Below are 19,806 nucleotides of genomic sequence, written 5' to 3' on the forward strand. Positions count from 1 at the left end.
CTAAATAGGGCTTCTCTTATTAAATAGTTGTCAAAGATAGAGCTTAGTAAGGTAAGGTCAGAAACACAGAAGTCAAAATTGAAAAGAAAGGAAGAAATTGTGGACCAGAAATGAGGCTATCAGGCTGATCTCCAGCCTACAATTCAGCCCATACCTACTTCTGTCAACAATCTCAGATCAATCTACGATTTACAGGTTAACCTGTGATCATCCAGTCTGTCCACTACCTCTTTTTTTTTTTTTTTTTTAAAGATTTTACCTATTTGAGAGAGACCATGCAAGCCTGAGCAGGAGGAGAGCCAGAGGGAGAAGGAAAAGCAGACTCTCCATGAGCAGAAAGCCAGATAAGGAGCCCCATCCCAGGATCCTGGGATCATGACCTGAGCCAGCTTAACCAACTGAGTCATCCAGGTGTCCCAGCCCACTGCCTCTTGAGGCTATGCTGATGTCAGTCTATTACCTACCAGTTGACTTTGAAATTTAAAAAGTAGAAATACCAAGCCTCTTATGATTCTTTGCTTGCAAAGAATTACCTTTATTAATGTGAATCCTTGGCCTCCAGGAGCACCAGAACAACCTGGAGAGTGACTTTCACCAGAATTTATTTGTAAGAAACCACCCCTACCTCCACTCTAACAAAAGTAGATCAGAGAAAATTCTTTGTTACAGAAAAACCCCAGATTTGAGAAAATTTCCCCAATTTCAGGAAGAGCTTTTATGGAAAAATGACTACAATTTCATTCCTGGTATCTTCTAGACTGTTACGAAGAATAATAGTCAGAGGTGTAGACCTTGGAAGCAAATGTAAGACCATTTAGTATTTTACAGATCATGTTGTTTGCTCATGCTGCCCAGGGTGACGTTGTAGACCTGCTTCTGCCTCAACCAGAACACTTGGGATATTATTATCTGCTCATATATTAGGATTTCATGCATTATTTGTTTGATACAGGAGTTCTGCTTAAAAAAATATTGAAAACCACCCATTTTGTTTAAATGCCCAATATTTTATAGAGAATGTGTCTGAAGGTCAAGGTATTTAAATTAAATACCTATAGTCATACAACTACTTGGAGGTGACAAATGAAAAACCATGAAACTGGACTTCCCATCCAGTGCATTTTTTACTACAAAATGTTGATTTGATTTTCCATTTTGAAAGACACAGAAGTGATCTGTGAAATGGTGATTAGCACTAGGCAGCCCCAGGCAGCCCTGGAATGCTCCATGGTTCAAATGCCTGAGACCAGATGGAGGTCCAGAAGTGGATGACTCAAAGTTTATTAGTTTTGCCACCTGGGCAGTACAGCCGAACCAGCTGCCATAAGGCAGTTCCAATTTCAACAGAGCAGTAAATGAACATAAAAGTGAGTGTAAATCCCAAGAATAAAGTAAAGGAGAATGTCTTCTGCTCTAAGGGGCTGCATGCAGGCTGAGGCCTATTGATAGGCCTTGTGGGAGGCACGCTGCCATGCCAGGTACAGGGCAATATCAGGTTGTATCACCAAGGCCTGAAAAACAAATCCTTGAGTTATTTCAGGAGCCAAACTCAGTTCGGGATATGTTTGACTTGCTGGCTTGGGAGATTCCCCATCACATCTGATCATCTAGGATGGGAAGAATGAGCCCATGCTATCTTATGATTATGTCATGAGGCCAGAAGCTTTCTTTCTGGAAACAATGGAAGGTTGTCATTAGGTTGTTTTTCCATAGTTTGGGACCCTTGGAGGCATGGTTATTCATGGGAACATAATCTCCTTGTGGCAGGTCACCAGGAGTCAAGTCCATTATCCTCCTGTTATCCTCCTATGGAATTGAGTTATTGTAGGCTTTCAAGATATGTGTATGAAGTACTGCAAGAGTCAGAGATTGACCTTAAGGTTTGAGATGACCCCTTTAATAAATCTAGGGCTTTTGAAAATTGAAGTAAGTAGGATAATGAGGATATAGGGTTAGGACTAGGTTTTAAAGAGGTAGAGCACTTTTTTGTGCAAATAGGATGATTCAATAAGGAGTTTTAACAAGTCAAGTAATGTCGATCGTCGGTGCCAGTAAGAATGCTTTGGGCAGCTAGAAACAGAAGACTTGACTGAGTCGATGTCAACAAAATAGAGGTTTATTATTGTTATTTTTCTCATGAAATGAGCAATTTATTTATTTTTTATTTTTTACTTTTTTTTTGAAATGAGCAATTTAAAGGAATATGGCTCATGACTGGTTCAGCTGGTCATTTATGATACAGGCTCTTTTTTTTTTTTTTTGTCATCTTGACAGAAAGTAAAAGGACATGGGTGAAGAGGGGAAAGGAATGTACTGGTTGCTGATGTATTTTGCTATGGTTTTTCTGCTAAAGGCTGGACCAAGGTTTCATCTATTGGGCCAACCTCTGTCTTCAGGTGATCTTTTCGAGAGCTGAATGTTATTCATATTTAGTCTCGTGCAGTAATGTAATACTGCTCTTCCTTTCTTTGTAGGATGATGCCTATATATTTGCTGATATATTTTGAGTTGCCTTTCTCTCTCTCCTTCCTTCCTTTCTTCTTTCTTTCTTTCTTTCTTTCTTTCTTTCTTTCTTTCTTTCTTTCTTCTTTATTTTTTTGCAATGACATGAAGTGAATTCAAATAAGAACTTAGGTAGTATAACCTTCTTTTTATGATTTGTGGGTAAACTACCTTTTTTTTTTTTCCCTCCTGGTAGGTGGCATGTTTGACTCACATAGCTGCTAATTATCTTATTGGCCAAAAGGAAGCAGAACGTTGGGGCACAGCTCATGTCAGCATTGTTCCTTATCAGGTAAGAATGATACACACAACATAGGGTTGGGCTATTCTAATCTGTGGGTTTGTATGATACGAGTTTGGGAGATGATTTCCCTTTTTAAGAAAAAGCCTCGTGGGGTATTCTGTTATATATCTTTGACTATAACAAGGTTCTGTTGTTCACTTTAAATTCTGTATTTTGCACATTTCTTCGTCAGAAGATTAGTAATAGGACACTTAAAAGGATCAAAGGAAGTCGCTGAAAGTGAGTGACTTTTGGCCTCATATGATGGTTTTTTTTTTCATCCCAAAGAAGCACTGATTGTAGCCATTTTATAAAGCATGGTTTGTTCACCATGTCAATTATAAACCAAATGTTACCTATCTCAGCTGACAATAACATTCTCATAGGGTTGGAGTAAAATGAAAATTTGCATGTGACGGATCTTTATTTTCAGAGCAAAGCAGATGGTTTAGGGACTGATGCTCTTTATTAAGTGTCTAAACTTGTCCTTAGAAATTCTTGACGTTGGCTAGTGCGAATGAATGTGTGAAAGAACTGTGATCCTTCACAAATAAAAATGAGAACAGCAACTCTAACTCTTCTTCCAAACCCCTAACCTTTGCTTGACTCAGTTGTACCATTTCCCATCAATTTACTAATATCATTGTTGTATCTTCTGTCATATATTGGAAGTTTAAGAGTAGAGGTGTCTTTTTTCATTGCTTTACACATCCAGCAGAAGCACGTACAAGGCACTGTATAAATATCTATTGAACAAAGGAGTGAATTTTATTGCAGCCATTTCCGAGCGAGTACTCTTGACAGCATGCATGAAAGCCAGCATTTTCCATTGGCCAGCCAATCCGTCCACACTGCTGCTAATCATCCTTTTAGTTTTAAGAACATTATTTCCTTCAGCCCAACTTTCTTTTCCATTTCTCTTAATACGAGTGTGAACACTTCAGTGAACCAAGGTGAGTCTAGAATTTTTCCTCTATTTCTATTTATGGTCTTTTTACATGTGAGGCGTTTACTATGATTTCCCTGTAGAATGGCCTTTTGACACAGTTGTACTTGTGGAACATTTTCTTGAGTGCCTGCCCTCTTCTTCAGCAGTGCTTTTATGACCAGCATTGGTAACATGTTAGTTCCGTTTGGGGCTGAACCATGCACTTCTAGCCAGACCCACCACACTTCACAAAAGTGGCAGTTTTGAACTTTTTAGAGATCAACTTTCACCTCTTCACTTCTCAAATAGGGAATTTGATACCTGTGTTCAATAGATGGATCCCAACTCTGATCTGCCTCCTTGCCGACTAACCTTTCAGATCCTGCTACCTTTGACAGGAGAGTGCTGTGATTCCAGTTCAGGTCTTCTACTCCATCCCACCCCTTCTCCATCAGACTTGCTTCTAGCTAAAGGGTTGCAGCAACTAACTGATACTCCTCATTGATGATGGCAATCCCTTTCACAGGCATTTTAACAGAGGGAAATGTTGGAACTCGTGGGAATTCATCGCTAACAATGGAAGTCCAATCTTCAGTTTTTGGTGTGTGAAGAAAGCAGTTTTGACTCGGGAGGCTTTATAGTACAATTCCAGACCACTTCACATGGGAGGTGTTCATTATGCTCTAGTATAAGGTTTATAGTTTATTTTTTGCTTGTATATATTTTTTTAAATTCTATATTTTTTAAATTTTTATTTATTTATTTATGATAGTCACACAGAGAGAGAGAGAGAGAGAGAGAGAGGCAGAGACACAGGCAGAGGGAGAAGCAGGCTCCATGCACTGGGAGCGCGACGTGGGATTCGATCCCGGATCTCCAGGATCGCGCCCTGGGCCAAAGGCAGGCGCCAAACCACTGCGCCACCCAGGGATCCCTGCTTGTATATATTTTTTAAAAAAGAATGTCTCTTTAAAAAAACTTTGGTATAGACCTCTGTAGTCCCTCCTGAGTGTTTGTACCTAGAGCTCTGGCATCTTGGGTAAATGCTCTCAATTACGTCACTGCAAGGTAAAAAGAAATTTAGAATCTTTGGCCTTTATTATGGTAGGCAAAGGATATGGGAGACTGTGTGTGTGTGTGTGTGTGTATTCTTTGAAGACAGAAATATACTTTTCCTGCTTGAACTGTCCCGGTCACATAAAGTAGATATTGTGCTTATTTGATCTAGTTGATTGTTGCTTTATTATCTGTAAGAAATAAGAGAAGATCTACTAGGGTTTTTCCTTAGGAACTCAGAATTAATTTGTTTCCTCTTGGTGGAGGCCTGGTTCAACACTGTGATTAAGGACCAAATACAAATTCAGCTTGAATGAAGCTAGCATGCTAAGATGGATCCTAGATATGCTTCTAGACCTTGGTCTGTTTTTAATTTTTAAAATAGATTTGGGAAATATTTTTATGGGTGAGTGCCAGGATAATTATAATTCATTTTTCTATAATAATTATAGCTTTGCATCTAATTTGAGTTGTCTGAGTTTTGAGCTGAAAATCTATAGTGGAGACCCTGATGGTCTCAGGAATTAGTTAGGTACACTGCTCACTGTCCTTAATTCTTGTTGAACCCTAGCTGAAAGATCACAGACTGTGAATAAATACATATACATTTCTTAAAGAGTAGTGATCCTTGATTTGTATGCTATTTTACATACATGCAATTTTTAACTTCTCAGTTTGATCATCCACTTGTGCTCTTTCCTCCCTATTCTTTGTCAACTTTTAAAAAATGAGTTAGCTCAACAAAAGTAAAATTGAGATACTCATTTTGCTACTTGTTGACTGTATTGGTGGATGCTTTTCTGAGAATTCACATTTTTAAAATTAATTAGTTAGCTAATTAATGACCCTGAGATCATGACCTGAGCCAGAATCAGGAACTGGATGCCTAACTGACTGATCCATCCAGGTGCCCTGTGAAAATTCAGATTTTAAGAAAGAACTTGTAGATTTCAGTCAGTGCTTCTTTTGTTTCTATTACCATTGGGCCTTGACCCTGAGAAACACCTAGCCCAAAGGATTAACAATTACATAGTATTCGTGTGTGTGTGTGTGTGTGTGTGTGTGTATGTAATAAATACACACATAAATATGTTAACATTTTATTTGAGAGAGAGAGAGAGAGAGAGAGAGAGTTCGAACAGGGGGTGGGCAGATGGAGAAGCAGACTCCCTGCTGAGTGGGGAGCCCAACGTGGGGCTCCATCTCAGGACCCCAGGATCACAACCTGAGCCAAAGTCAGAGGCTTAATCGATTGAGCCCACCCCAGCACCCTGAAATGTTTTTCAGTTGTTCAAAAAATTATGATGATAGAAGGGTTTTGGGAGATGGGAGAGGAGAGTGCAGAGGAAGCAGTTGACCAGTCTTCAAAAAGAATATGTTTTATTATTATGTAACATATTTATCAGTGAGGCCACTGCCTTCTACATACATGATTAATTATCATAATCCCCCTAATTTCATAACCTGTGTATATCCAAAATTCTCTATTAAATTTCTTCAACATCCCAGGAACCTGTATTTGCATATTCTCCTCTGCTTTGTGGGCTCATGATCTCACTGACCTCTACCCCTCTCTAGTATCACAGAAGATCCATTCACAAATGTACTGTTGAAGAGAGGAGACTACACTATATATTTTCAAGGAAGATGGGGGAGATTTTTATACATGAAACTTGTACAATCTCTGGGAGGCTTCACCTTTCTTAATCATATACTTAGGCTGTTTCTAGGGAGTTTCACTGTCCTGAAGAACATATGACTCTCCCCATCCTTCGTGTTCTTCCTTCTCTTCCCTCTTCTTTTCTGCTTCTCTTCGAGTTCAATGAATTTCTCCAGTCTCAAATAGAATTATTGTGCTTGCTAGTACAAGCACAGATCTTTGGGTGGCCACATTTATCCTAAATGCTTAACTGTACTACTTCTGTGCCCTAAGGAGCATGCTGGCATGTGGACTAATAGATGCATACTAAGCTCTGTCTGTGTTCCTGATAAGACCATATTTCTCCCAGTCTGCACTACTCCCAACAGGACTTGGGGGAGCTCACAGAGTTCTGTATCCTTCTTGTAAAACCACAGCTTCTTCAGCTATAGCGTCACCCTCATGATCAGTATAAATTTCTGAGGAGAGCAATCCAGAGGATGAGACAACCACAACTATCTCCTTCCCTTAAAAGAACACCAATCCCAGCATCCTTTACACATGTGCCTCAATCACCACCAGGACTCCAAGCCTTCCAGGCGCCTGTTAGGACCTGGACAGTCATTCCCGTGTGGCTCTGTTTATCTCTTCCTTTGACCTAGTCATGTCTTCTGTCAAAAATCTTGGTGGCCTTGTAATCCACTTAGATGACCCAAGCGACATCCTGTCCTTTCATTTCTTTAACCTCTCATGGCTCTTAATGATTTTTCTTGTTTTCACTTGGCTACCACTCAGGTGTTTGTCAGACTTTATCATGCATATGAATCTCTAAATAGAGATCATCTTAAGATGCATTGCCTGACTCCAGGCGATATTGATGCCACACTATGAGTAACAGGGTTCCAGATCTAGACTTTATTATTATTGCTGAGGGCAGCCCGGGTGGCTCAGCGGTTTAGCTGACTATACCATCTCCTTTGTATCCAACTGGCAACATCCCACTGCTGATTAAAATTAATTCTCCTTCTATTCCATGCCCACAGTCATGTAGTGTATGGCTATAAGAAAACATAGCTACCATGTTGACGACCTCACTCTCTGTTCATGGCCACCATTCTCAAGTGGTCCCTCAGCCTAACTCACAGTCCTAGAACACTACTTACACATTTATTTTCTCTCTCTGAGATGACTATTTCACTTCTTCTTTCTCCTCAGATCCTCCCCCTCTCTCCTCACCCTTAGCCAAAGATGGTTTCTTATTTCACTGAAAATTGATGCAATCATTAGAGAACTACCTCATCCTTCCTCTGCCATACCTCCCAGGCTCCCACATGTGTGCCCACTTATAGTTCATTTCATTCCCTGCTATCACAATGGATGAATTGTCCCTGTCCATATTTTGCCCACTTAAAGGTGTTGTTCCAGCACTTTATCTTCTCTATCACCTGCATTATCTATCAGTGGATAATCAGATGTCTATGTCCTTCACCTTAAAAAACCCAGCAACCTTCCTTAGACCCCCAGGGCATCTTTTCCCATATACCATCCCATTTCTCCATGCTCTTCTATTCCAAAATTCCTCAGAAGAGTTTTGGGTAGTATCTGCTGGGAAGAAGCACTAGTCTACAATTCACTTGTACTTCACAGGCCAAGGGATTTTACAATCCTCACTCCTCAGCAGTTTGGAGGAGCTAGGGGAAGTTGACTTTTTAAGTCGTTCATTAATATTACTCTTTTTAATGCTTTTTCTTGAGCCTTTCAAATGTAGGGCCTTCAAAAGAAATTTCTCCTTTAAATAGCCTGATAATTCACATGGCAATTTCTTTTAAACTTTTTTTTTTTTTTTTTTTTTTTTTCCTGGAGTACCTTCTAATTCAAGGGATTGAAGAAAACCATTATTCAGATGATTAAATAAAATCATGTCTTCCTTTCTTCATTTCGGGCCCATTCAACCAAGGAATAGAGCAGGAAACTGTGCTATGTTATTTCTGGTATGGACATTATACTGTATATTTAATTTGGCACAAGCAGAGACTCAGACAGGCAGTAAATTCCAAGTTTGAAGAGATGCAGCACTTTGCTATCATTCCTTAGAAAACGTTAAAATGCTGTTAAATCATAACAGATTAAGTAACCTTGGGAATTTTTTTTTTAACCCATGTTAAGGATTTTTTAAAAAGTGAAAAGGTAAATGATATACATGTGCCTCTTCTTATGTGACTTTTTTTTTTTTACCATAGTCATGCTAAAGCATTCACTGAAGTTTGAAAGTATAATTTAAACAGGCATATATCACATATTTAACTTAACTGATGCATTGCTAGTAACAATGACAATAATCATGATGGCTTCCGTTAAACACATACTATGTAACCTTTTAAGTATATATATTATATATATATACACATATATGTATATAATATTTTGGATATATATTTTTTCCTTATTTTATATTGATGAAAGGGAGACCAAGAGAGAGAAAGCAACTTTACTGTGACCATGGGTAGATAGTCAAAGAACCTGGTTTTAATATTTCAAAATTTATTTCCTTTCCTGTTTTATCCAGACTAGTAATTCTGTTGGTGCCTGATACATTGTGGATGCCTGTCTTTTAGTTTCTTTGACAGATGGTAGGATTCTTTTAAATTCTTTCCATCATCTCTTTGACAAAGACCTATTTATTTTGATTCTAGAAGATATCAAGCCTAATAAGTGACCTTGAAGTATATCTGAATTCTGAGCTCTGGGGCAATTAATCGTAGGTTTCTGTCTACCACATTTTCAATTTATGCTTTCAAGTGACTCTTGATTATTCAGTTAAGCAACAATTTCTTGAGTCCCCTATGGAGTAGGTAGTGGTTTAATTCCTGAAGGTTTCCAGATGAGGAAGAACTGGGCCCTTGATTTCAAGGAACTTAGAAGCAGTAAATAGCAGGCACAGCTGGGAGAGCTTGAGCTTCAGAGTCAGACCTGGGTTCGTAACTTGGCTCTGCCACTTACTGTGAAATCTTGGACAAGTCTTTTCATATCCCTAGTGTTAGCTGTTTCCTGTGCAAAAAAGTGATAATGATAGTTGTTTCCATGTGTTTTGAGAGAATTAAATAAGATAGTATATACTAGGAGTTTTGTGCAGTACTTGACTCTTGTAAGAATTCAGTGGAAAGTGGCTCCTATTATTATTTCTGTAGTTAAACTAATAATTATAACTGTAAAATAGTTTCTAGGAAGCTACAAAGTAATCTCCATGAACATATCCATGGCAGCTTAGGGGCAGAGTAAACAAAGAATAAAGACACATAGCTGAGTATCTTTCTTAAGGGAATTTCTACTTTAATTTCTTTCTTTTTTTTTTTTCTTTCAAATGGAAAGGGGAGCAACATGCTGCGGTATTTTTGTTTGTTTGTTTTTTAAAAAAACTGTTCTTAGATTTTTTAAGGAAATTATAGAGTTCAGCCATTGCCAAAATGTTGCCAGTACTTTTTTTTTAGTTTTATTGAGAAATAATTGATATACATCAATGTGTAAATTTAAGGCATATGGTGTGATGGTTTGATTTACATATATTGTGAAATGATTACTACAATAGGATCAGCTAACATCCATCTTTTCTTATAGCTACAAAAAAAAAGAGAAAAAGAAAAAGGAGAAAAAATTCCTCCTTGTGTTGAGAACTCTCTTACCAACTTCTTGAAAAAAATAAAGTTTGAGAAGAATCATCTATAGCAATATCACCTCATTGTCAAGGGGAACAGGGCTTCCAGTTTACTGAATTGTCTAGTTAATTGAGATTTAGTATAAACTCACAGTTAACAAAATGAAGCATGACAAAAATGATTTTCAGAAGTAATATCAGAGAAGCCCACAAGATGGGAACTTTTTTCTAGGAAAGATATATCTCCCCTTGAGAGCTGAAAATTGTGGCGATTTGTCCCCCACTTTTAAAAAGTGAGAGAACTACAGAGTATTTTAAACATTGTTCTTATAACCTTAAGATTGCAGTAAACTTTGATAATTTATCCAGTAAAAAATACCTAGAGGTTTATTTGGAACAGAAGTGCTGGTGATAGGGGATACATTAGATTACATCTCAGAGATTTCTGAAAACTTCTGGATTACTTCGTACTAACATGTTAGAATATTCAAAAGTCTTTTTTTTTTTTGTAAATTAAGTCATAAATTGTCTGAATTTCTCCCATCCTCTTTGTTCTAAAGCTTTTGGCAAGGTAGCTTTTGAATATTTGCTATGAAGCTTATGTGTGCCTCAGTCCTTATGAGTTTTTTGGATTCTTGTTAAAACAAAAAAAATTTATTTGAAGATTTTGGTTGCTTTGAAGCCAAGTGGTCAGTACTTTGGCACAGTCCTAACAGTATAGATAATTGAGCAGTCCAACAGGCAGTTAAAAAAAGGCAGATAGCCAGCTACTCACATAATAGCTGCCATCTTCTGGACTTTTCCTAGAAAAAGTTCAGCTTTCTTTCATTTAAAATAAAATTTTTAAATTTAAAATAAATTAGACAATATGATGTTTAAGGAGAGCAATGTATTGCACAAAGAATAAACATAGTTATAACTATTCAAAAACTAATGTGATTTTTAAAAATCAGAACTGCCTCTAATTGATAAATATGTTTTTTTTTTTTAATATGTTTCACTGAGAGGTAAAACAAAGAGACACAAGGAAAGGCAATGTATCTTAAGGAATATATCTGAAATTCATTTAGGATCATATCAGCTTCTCTTACATTCTCAGTATTCTCAATATATATGCAGAATTGATGGGACTGTATGTTGTTTATACCTCTCAATTTTGGCTAAAATTTGATGGTAGGAATGCAAATTGGTGCAGCGACTGTTGAAAACAGTATGGAGGTTCTTCAAAAAACTAAAAATAAAATTACCATATGATCCAGTAGTTCCCAAGCACTAATTCGCAAAGATATATGCACCCCTATGTTTATTGCAGCATTATTTACAATAGCCAAGATATGGAAGCAACACAAATGTCCATCCATAGATAAATGAAGAAGATCACACAGACACACACAGACACACAGACACACAGACACACACACACACACACTGGAATATTACTCAGCCATAAAAAAGAATGAGATCTTGCCATTTGGGACAACATGGATGACCAAGAGGGTATAATATTAAGTGGAAGAAGTTAAACAGAGAAAGACACATACCATATGACTTCACTCATATGTGAAATTTAAGAAACAAAACACAAAGAAAAAGACAAAAAAACGGACTCTTAAATAGAGAAGACACTGGTGGTTGCCAGAGGGGAGGTGGGGGGAGGAATGGGTGTAATTGATAAGGTAATTAAGGGTACTCTTTCAAAAAAATATTTTATTTGTTTATTCACAAGACATGCAGAAAGGCAGAGACATAGGCAGAGGGAGAAGCAGTTTCCCTATAGGGAGCCCGATGTGGGACTTGATCCTAGGACCTCGGGATCACAACCTGAGCCAAAGGCAGACGCTCAACCATTGAGCCACCCAGGTGTCCCAAGGGTACACTTAATTTGATGAACACTGAGAAATGTATAGAATTATTGAATCATTATACTCTGTACCTGAAACTAATAAAATGCTATATGTTAATTACACTTGAATTTAAGAAAAGGAATAAATCACACTTAAAAAATTTTGGCTGAAATTTTCCAAGAGAATCAAATACCATTTTGAATATTCAGTTAAAGAAGAATATTAATGGTTATTACTCTTAATACTATTATATTAGTAATTGTAATTATCATTAGAGGCAACATTTATCGAATGATCACACCGTGTTGGTTATTAACTCCCTTACATATATTAATTCAGTCTTCACAAGAGCCCCATGAAATAGGTATTGCTCTCACTTTCAGATGAGGAGCCTGAGGATAGAGAGAGGTAGCTAATTTTCCCAAGGTCCCATGTGTCGTAACTGGAATTCTAACTGAGGCAAGGACTCTCTACTCTGTAGGCAAGTGAGGCAGTGCCACTTACTGAAACAGGCATATTGAGTTACATTTTCTATTTTCATCCCCCTTTTGAGGAAGAATTACGTGACTTTTTTCCTCTACCTATTTTCCCCTTTAGGACTGCCAAGAGTAATTGAAGAGGTATAAACAATTCTGTTGTTTACTCATGACAGAGATCCTTAATTATGACTTAAAAGCAAATTTCCATCAGGAAATCAGGTTGTACATCTTTTGGATAAATCCTTTGATTGAAGATGCAAAAACTGTTAGAATCATAACTAAGTCAAATTATAGTGAAACAGGTATCTCTTGCTCCATGTGGGTAATGAAAACAATATTGTCCTTGAGTGATCTGGGAGTTGGGGATGGTTTTAGTGATTGTGAGACTCATTGATTCTGGTTCAAACTGTGTTTCTGTGAGCATGGTAGCTGGGGGTGGGATTTAGGGCAGGAAGGAGTATTTGGGGCATGAAGAGGAGTATTCAGGAGTATGGGGTGAGGGGCAGCCTGGGGAGGAATCAAGTAGGCAGATCGCCAAGAATTCCAGCTCCATTTCAGCCAAAACAGCTCCACTTTTGTTTGTTTGCCAGTTTGAAATAAGAATTCCACTGCTTAAAAAACGACTGTCTTAGATTAATCCATTTGTCCCAAAGGGTTTTACTAGACCAGAAAGTGGGTTTTGTGCATGTTTGTGTGTGTGTTTGGAGACAGAAAGACTGATTTCCCTCAGTGTTGATGGCTCTTAAAACCATGACCTGGAACCAAAGAATGGGTCTAATGTAGCTGAGGTGGAGGCTGTGGCAGGAGGAGTCTGCGTGGGGCCTAGCAGAGCTCCTCCACAGAGGAGAGTCTTACAGCTGACGGCCTAGTCTGGTTGTTCTGCATGGACGTCAAGGTTCTTTGGCTCAGAAAAACCACATAGGACTGGATTCTGGAAACGGTTGGATTTGGATGTAGTCACACATCCTGTTCTGTTCTTAGGGGTGTCCAGGGCAAATGTTGTTGACATTCTGAGTAGGTGTGCTTGGCACTTAGACAATACCCCACCGGCTTCCTGCTCAGGTGCGGGTTACCTGGGGGAGAAAGGAATGAGTTCTGATACGGTACAAATTACTACTATATCATACTTCAGTATTGGGTGAATAAAATAATAACAATGAAAGAAAACTTGCAAGATGTTAAGTTCTGAAGTGATCCTGTGTTGGAGACTTGAGCAAATCATGTCACAAATAAATGTGATTGTGAAGTAAGGTCTTTTCCTTCTTAGTTTTGTTTCTGGCATTTAGGACGAGGAGTACTGGTGTCAGGACTCTGCTGGACAGGAGATTGTGAATGTGCATACTGTGTTGGGCTAGTGAACTAGGAACTTAAAAAAATCATGTTAATTCACTTGGCCTAATTTTAACCTGGAAATGATTCCCAAATGTCCCTTCCCTCTTTTCTTTCCTGAGGGTAAAAGCTGGTGCGAAATGTTCTAGGTCCTTGCCACTCTTACAGGTCCATGGAGCGGTGGCGTCAGCATTACCTATAACTTGTTAGAAATAATAGATTTTGGTTTCTTTACTTGAATCGGAATCTGCATTTTAACAAGATCCTCAGGTAATTTCGATTTCACCTTAGATTTTGAGAAGCCCTGTTCTCAAGTGTGTGCGAAAGCCTCTCGGTCATTGCATTATGAGTCCACTAGATGTCACTCTTGTAACCTGATAACGGGATGGTACTTTTCAATGGGGACTTGAAAAAAAAAATCTGTGAATAATGAGCACATTATTAGGTGATTTCCTCCCTCTCCTCAAAGCTACTGATATTCACCTTGATTATTAAAGGTAAAATTACTTTTGTTTTTTTGGTTCAAAGTCCTGGAGAGTGATTCCTGGGAATGATTTTCATTTTGTTGAATTAGCACTCATGCCTTCCATCTATCCCCCTCCTTCAAAGCCCCCTGTTGCTTGGGCCAGTTCTGTCATTATATAACCTCAGCACAGACTCTGCTGCAGTTGCTCTCGCTGGCTGGCTTATGGAGAGAGCAGCATGCTGGCCTGCTCAGGGCAGTGATGCAGAATCAACTTAAAGGTTTAATTTCCATACGAGTCATTGAGAGCTGTAAAGAAGCAAGACTGTATCCTGAAATTAGCATTGATCTCTGTGTGATTGTTGGAGGAAGTGCAGACTTTTCTGAATTCTTGGGGTGTCTCAAGGGTGGTTTCACCAAAAAGATCAAGTTCACTTTTGCTTAGAAAGAAATGTCCCAAGTATAATCTTGTAGTATCAGTCCTGAAGATGAATATAAGGGACATTTACAAGTAACTTTTACTGTGGAGTAAAACCCATAGGGAGATGATATACTTTCAGAGACATATGAGTCTCATAGGATAAGTCCTTTTAACAACTGGTTAGGTCTGCATATTAGGAAAGGGGATTGAAAAGGTTAAGGACTATGCTATGCTTTAGAATAATCCCCCCCCCCTTTTTTTGCTGGATACCCAGCTTGAGAAAACTTAGTTCTTGAAATAAATCAAACCCTTGCAAAACTCTCCTCCCTCTGAGTCTGATGTGGTTTTTCATCTGTTTCAGTTAACAAGGGTAGTAAACAACTCATAAAGTAGCAGGTGTGTGTGTGTGTGTGTGTGCGCGCTTGGGTGTGCTTGGTGAGTGTATATTTCCTCTTCTTGGTCTGTGGGAGGGGCATTTAATTTATAATATCACCATATGAATGCACAATGTTTAATTTGATTTCAGTCAAGTAAATATTGGTATTGATGTGAAAACAGTATGGCGTTAGCTTAAATATAATTTTTCTTTTGTTCAAAATAATTTACTTGTAAGCTTTAGAGTTCTTTTGCAACATCATTTATTATGATGGTTTTTTTTTCTTGAAGATTTCGTATATTTATTCATGAGAGACACAGAGAGAGAAGCAGAGACATAGGCAGAGGGAGAAGCAGGCTCCTGTGGGGAGCCCAATGTGGGACTCGATCCCAGGACCCCAGGATCATGACCTGAGCTGAAGGCAGACCCTCAACCACTGAGCCACTCAAGTTCCCCTATGATGTGATTCATAATGACCAAGGGCACAAGTTAGCATTTCAAGCATTTTACTGAAAATCAATTTCATTTTTAAAAGCAGTATTGAAATTATGGAAAACAAACCTACAATGCTCATTCCCATTCCTAGCTGTGGTCCAGATTTCTACTTCTGCAGGGATAGGATTTTGCACCACCATCCCCTCTACTATTGAATTTCCTTCCCTCTTTCTTTTTAATTGTTGCTGCTGAGACTTCAGATGCTGCCAGATACAGCAGCAGACTTTAGATATATTATTTAAAAGCACGGGCTTTGGAGTTCAGACCTTGGGCAAACTGCTTCCTTTCACCAAACCTCAGTTTCATTTGTAAAATCGGGATAGTATTTCCTGCCTCGTGGGTGGTGGTGATAATTCAGCAAGACAGTGCATCTAAAGTATGTGGCATAGAGTCCGGGGCATAGTGCATGTTGAGTAGATAGTAGCTCTTACCGTCATTACTTTGCCCATCCCACAGACCGCAGACCTGTGGCTTATCCCCATCTCTCACCTCCACCATCTGTGGCAGGTGCCCCCGTTCCTATGCTTTTTCTCTGCTAGAGGACAGCTCCAAGTCAAGAAGGAGTCTTCCCTTCCTCTGCCTGGCAGATGTGTGCGTGTGATGAGGGGGTAGGTCAGTGGGGAGCAGATCATTAGGGTAGTAGTGTGGTAGGGAGGACATGGATTCTTGGACTGCAACAAGGAGAGAAGTTCTTCCCATAGCCTATGCTGTGACTCTCCCCCAGTGTCATAAAATGGTGATAGAGTTTGCCAGAATTGGGAGCATTGTTAGGATTGTCAGTACATCTGCATGACGGGCTGGCCCAGGCTCCTGTTCACCAATTTAAACATCGTTTCTAATGGAAAATCGCCCTGAGACGCAAACTGCCAAATCTCAATGGAATTTCTGAAGCATATGTTTCAGCTTGCCTGCTCTTCATTATCTTAACTGCTTTGGGATGACCTCTGTGGTCCTGGAGGACCTCTAGACTGTGGGGTCACTGGAACATTGCCTGGTTAGCGGCAGCCTCACTAAGCTGCTGTGCAGAAATCCAAGGAGATCTTTTATCCTGAGAACATCTTCGTAAGAGTCTTTGCAATTGCGTTGTAAGCTGCCCTGTGGTTTCATTAGATAACATCCTGTTGATGAAGAACAATGGAGATTTTGATGTGACAGTAACTGTATGAGTACATTGCCTCAAGTAGAAGAGGATTGAAGAATTAAGAATTGTGAGCATGATACATCTAAAAAATACACTCTTGCTTTTTTTGCTAGGCTTTTGGAATCTACTTTGGATTTATTTTTACATAGTAGGTTTTAATATATATTTTTGGTAATTGTTTAAAATGCCTTCTCAAAAGACCTTACAGAGGGCATGGATCATTCTTCTTTCCCTACCATATCATTCTTGTTTCCATTGCAAGGAGTCAAATCGGTAAGTTCAGTCCAGTTCAAAGAAGGGGGGGGTAGGGAACAAAACTTATAATGGTGTTACTGTGTAGATTGCAAAAGAATCTGAGGTTTGTTCAGCAAATATAATGGTGCATTGAGGTGTTGTGTTAATGTGGGGGGCCAGAAAATGAGCTCTGTGTGTAGCAAATCTGTTAAGTGGCAGTTTAGCGTTTAACCTAAAAATTGGGAGAAAGTTGATAAGTGCAGAGGAAGCATGAGACCCAGTTTGACACAGACCTCACTAGGGCGATGCTGATGGGGTGGGGAAGGAGGAGTGAGAGGGAGAAGGGGATTCTGTGGTGCGTTGGATGAAGATGGGATGGCAAAACTATCCATCTGTATAAACAGAAAATTGACAGTTTTTAGAAAGGCAAAGCCTCAAGTCTTTTTTTTTTTTTTTTTTTAGATTTTTATTTATTCACTCATGAGAGAGACAGGGAGAGAGGCAGAGACCTAGGCAGAGGGAGAAACAGTCTTCATGCAGGGAGCCTGACGTGGAACCCGATTCCGGGACTCCAGGATCACACCCTGAGCTGAAGGCAGACACTCAACCACTGAGCCACTCAGGTGTCCCGCCTCAAGTCTTTAAACGCATACTGGATATATAAACTCTAGAAGTATAAAAAAGAGTAGATAGAATGATTGGTAGCAAGTAAGGATCCCAATTCCAGTGTTTTCCCCTTAGGCTTGGTAGAAGGAGAAAGTGGGTAGAAACTGGAGAAAACTGGTACTACAGGGTTAGGAAATCTATGGGAATATTAGGGATGGATGAACTGATGGGATTATAACATTTTATATACAGAAAATGATGAAAACAATAGGTATAATAAAAACAGTAAACAAAAGTATACAAAATAATGCTGGATAAATAAGTTTCTCTGTGGGTAAGAAATTCACGCTCAATAATAATGTATTTAGGGACACTATGGACCAGTGGGTCTTAAACTTTTTTTGTTTGTTTGTTTCATAATTCCTGAGAGAAGCTGATGAAAACTGAGGAATTCTTTCTTAGAAAAGTACACATTCCCTTAGACACATATGGTTTTGCCCATGATTTCAGGAGCTTCTTAGACCTCCTAGAACCCATCCCTGAACTCTGGTTAAAACTCCCCACCAAAGACCAACCAATTAGGGTAAGGATATTGAAATTCTATTGATAACACTGGAAAATTAGACTAAATAATAGTTATGAGGGAAATCACACTCTGAGACTGGAAGATCTCACACAAATATCTGTTTCATAAGACAAAAAGTTTTAGAATTAAGGAAGGAATGGAACTATACTGGACTCAGGCCTAAGATTAGACAGGGATTGGTACAGGAAATTATCTGTGACTATTGCAATAATGCTCACAACTCAATTACATCCAACCTTCTGAAAGGGAGTAAAAGGCAAAAAAAAACAAAAACAAAAACAACAGCAACAAAAAAAAAAACAAACCGTCACATTATTATTCAGTTTTAGAGAATGAAACTAAGATCAAATCAATGTGTGCATGAAGTTAACATTGAAAGTAATATTTTAAAAAGTCTGTAACTTGTAGGAAACCTGGAAATGCTTTAAACATATTTATGGAGGGGCAGGAAAATATGTCACATACCAAAGATTAGGAGCTCATTTAAAAACTTTTGCATCCATCTCACAAAGTGTAAAAGAAGCAAAGGTAGGGTTTGGGGGGGTGGAAGTAGGCAAAAAATTGTTCAAGTGAGAACAGGGAAAGCCTCAAAGTGTGACAGGTCGGGTGTAAATAAGTCAGACTGTAAAGGAATTGAAGAAACAGCACAAAAGGACTGTCATCCAGAAATAAAAGCTTTTTTATATATGAAAGCAGAGGGTCAACTTGGGAATCAATGGGACTGCTTGATGATCAGGGTGCAAAAGACGTGCTCACGGGGAAGAAAGGAGATCTGGAGCCTCAATGAATTCTTTTGCTTTGGTCTTTGTCGAAACATAGAAATTTCCACTGTCATCGTGTCTTTTGAAGCAAAGAGGCGAGAGATGTAGTATTAGATCAAATAGTGGTGAGGGAACCGGATGGCTTGCTGGATATAAGTAAATTGCTGAAACTTTATGGTGTCCATTCAAAGGGTCTGCAGAAGCTCAATGGAACAAATAACCAAAGTATAAGATAAAGTTATTGCCACTTATTTTTTTCACTATTAGTGAATTCCACTCTTGTTACCATTCTAAGGTAGAGACCCTAAAGTCTACTGGTGAATCTCGTTCCTGTTGGTAAACTCCAAATACTGTAGGATCATTGACCACTAAGTGTAATGAGTGGAGAAAAAGCATTCTGTTTCCTAGAACATGACTGCATTGTTTGAGGAGGTACGTAAGCACCCAGAAAAAAACAATAAATGTAATTTACTTAGACTTTCAAGGAGTCAGTTAAAAGTTTTACAATAAAGCTATTCCAAATTGTGCTGCCATGGTATTAAGAAGGGTAATTTTGTCACACAGAGGTATGAATAGAGGAAACACAGGGAGGATGTGTGAGCCTGCTGTTGATGGAGATATGTAAACAGGGAAGCCCCTCCAGGGATTTCTGCTGGGCCTCTTTAGTAAACATGTTTATAGATAATCTGGAGGGCTAAGTACACAATGAAATTTTGGAGGGTGCGGGACTGAGCTCTTTTGGCTAGTGAAATTAAAAATCAGCAGGAAAGAGCTTTCAAAAAATTGTGTAAGTGGAGAAGAAAGTGACAGGGAGGCTCCAGTACTGTGAAAAGTGCTCCCCATTTAGGGAGAAACCAGACTCAACTTTTAAGATTGTGGACTCTGAATGGTTTAGGAACCTGCTTTTGTTTAGGAGCCACGAAGGGGATTCAGCACCACTGTCATTTCATCCTTCTGAACAGGCCAGCAGAATGCTGGAGGATTTTTTTTTCTTTTTTTAAGATTTTACTT

General features: G+C 38.8%; 1 protein-coding gene across 2 annotated transcripts in view; it reads left to right on the forward strand.

The window, feature by feature from the left end:
* SUGCT (succinyl-CoA:glutarate-CoA transferase) overlaps positions 1-19,806 on the forward strand; it is a 714,296-nt gene that overhangs the window by 168,424 nt on the left and 526,066 nt on the right. For both annotated transcript variants that reach the window (XM_072791643.1, XM_072791644.1), the window contains one exon: positions 2,699-2,794. In XM_072791643.1, the coding sequence (XP_072647744.1) occupies positions 2,699-2,794 (96 nt within the window). The remainder of the gene's footprint in view (positions 1-2,698; positions 2,795-19,806) is intronic.

Source organism: Canis lupus, chromosome 21 (genome assembly GCF_048164855.1).
Source record: "Canis lupus baileyi chromosome 21, mCanLup2.hap1, whole genome shotgun sequence".
In the NCBI taxonomy this organism is placed as follows: domain Eukaryota; kingdom Metazoa; phylum Chordata; class Mammalia; order Carnivora; family Canidae; genus Canis; species Canis lupus.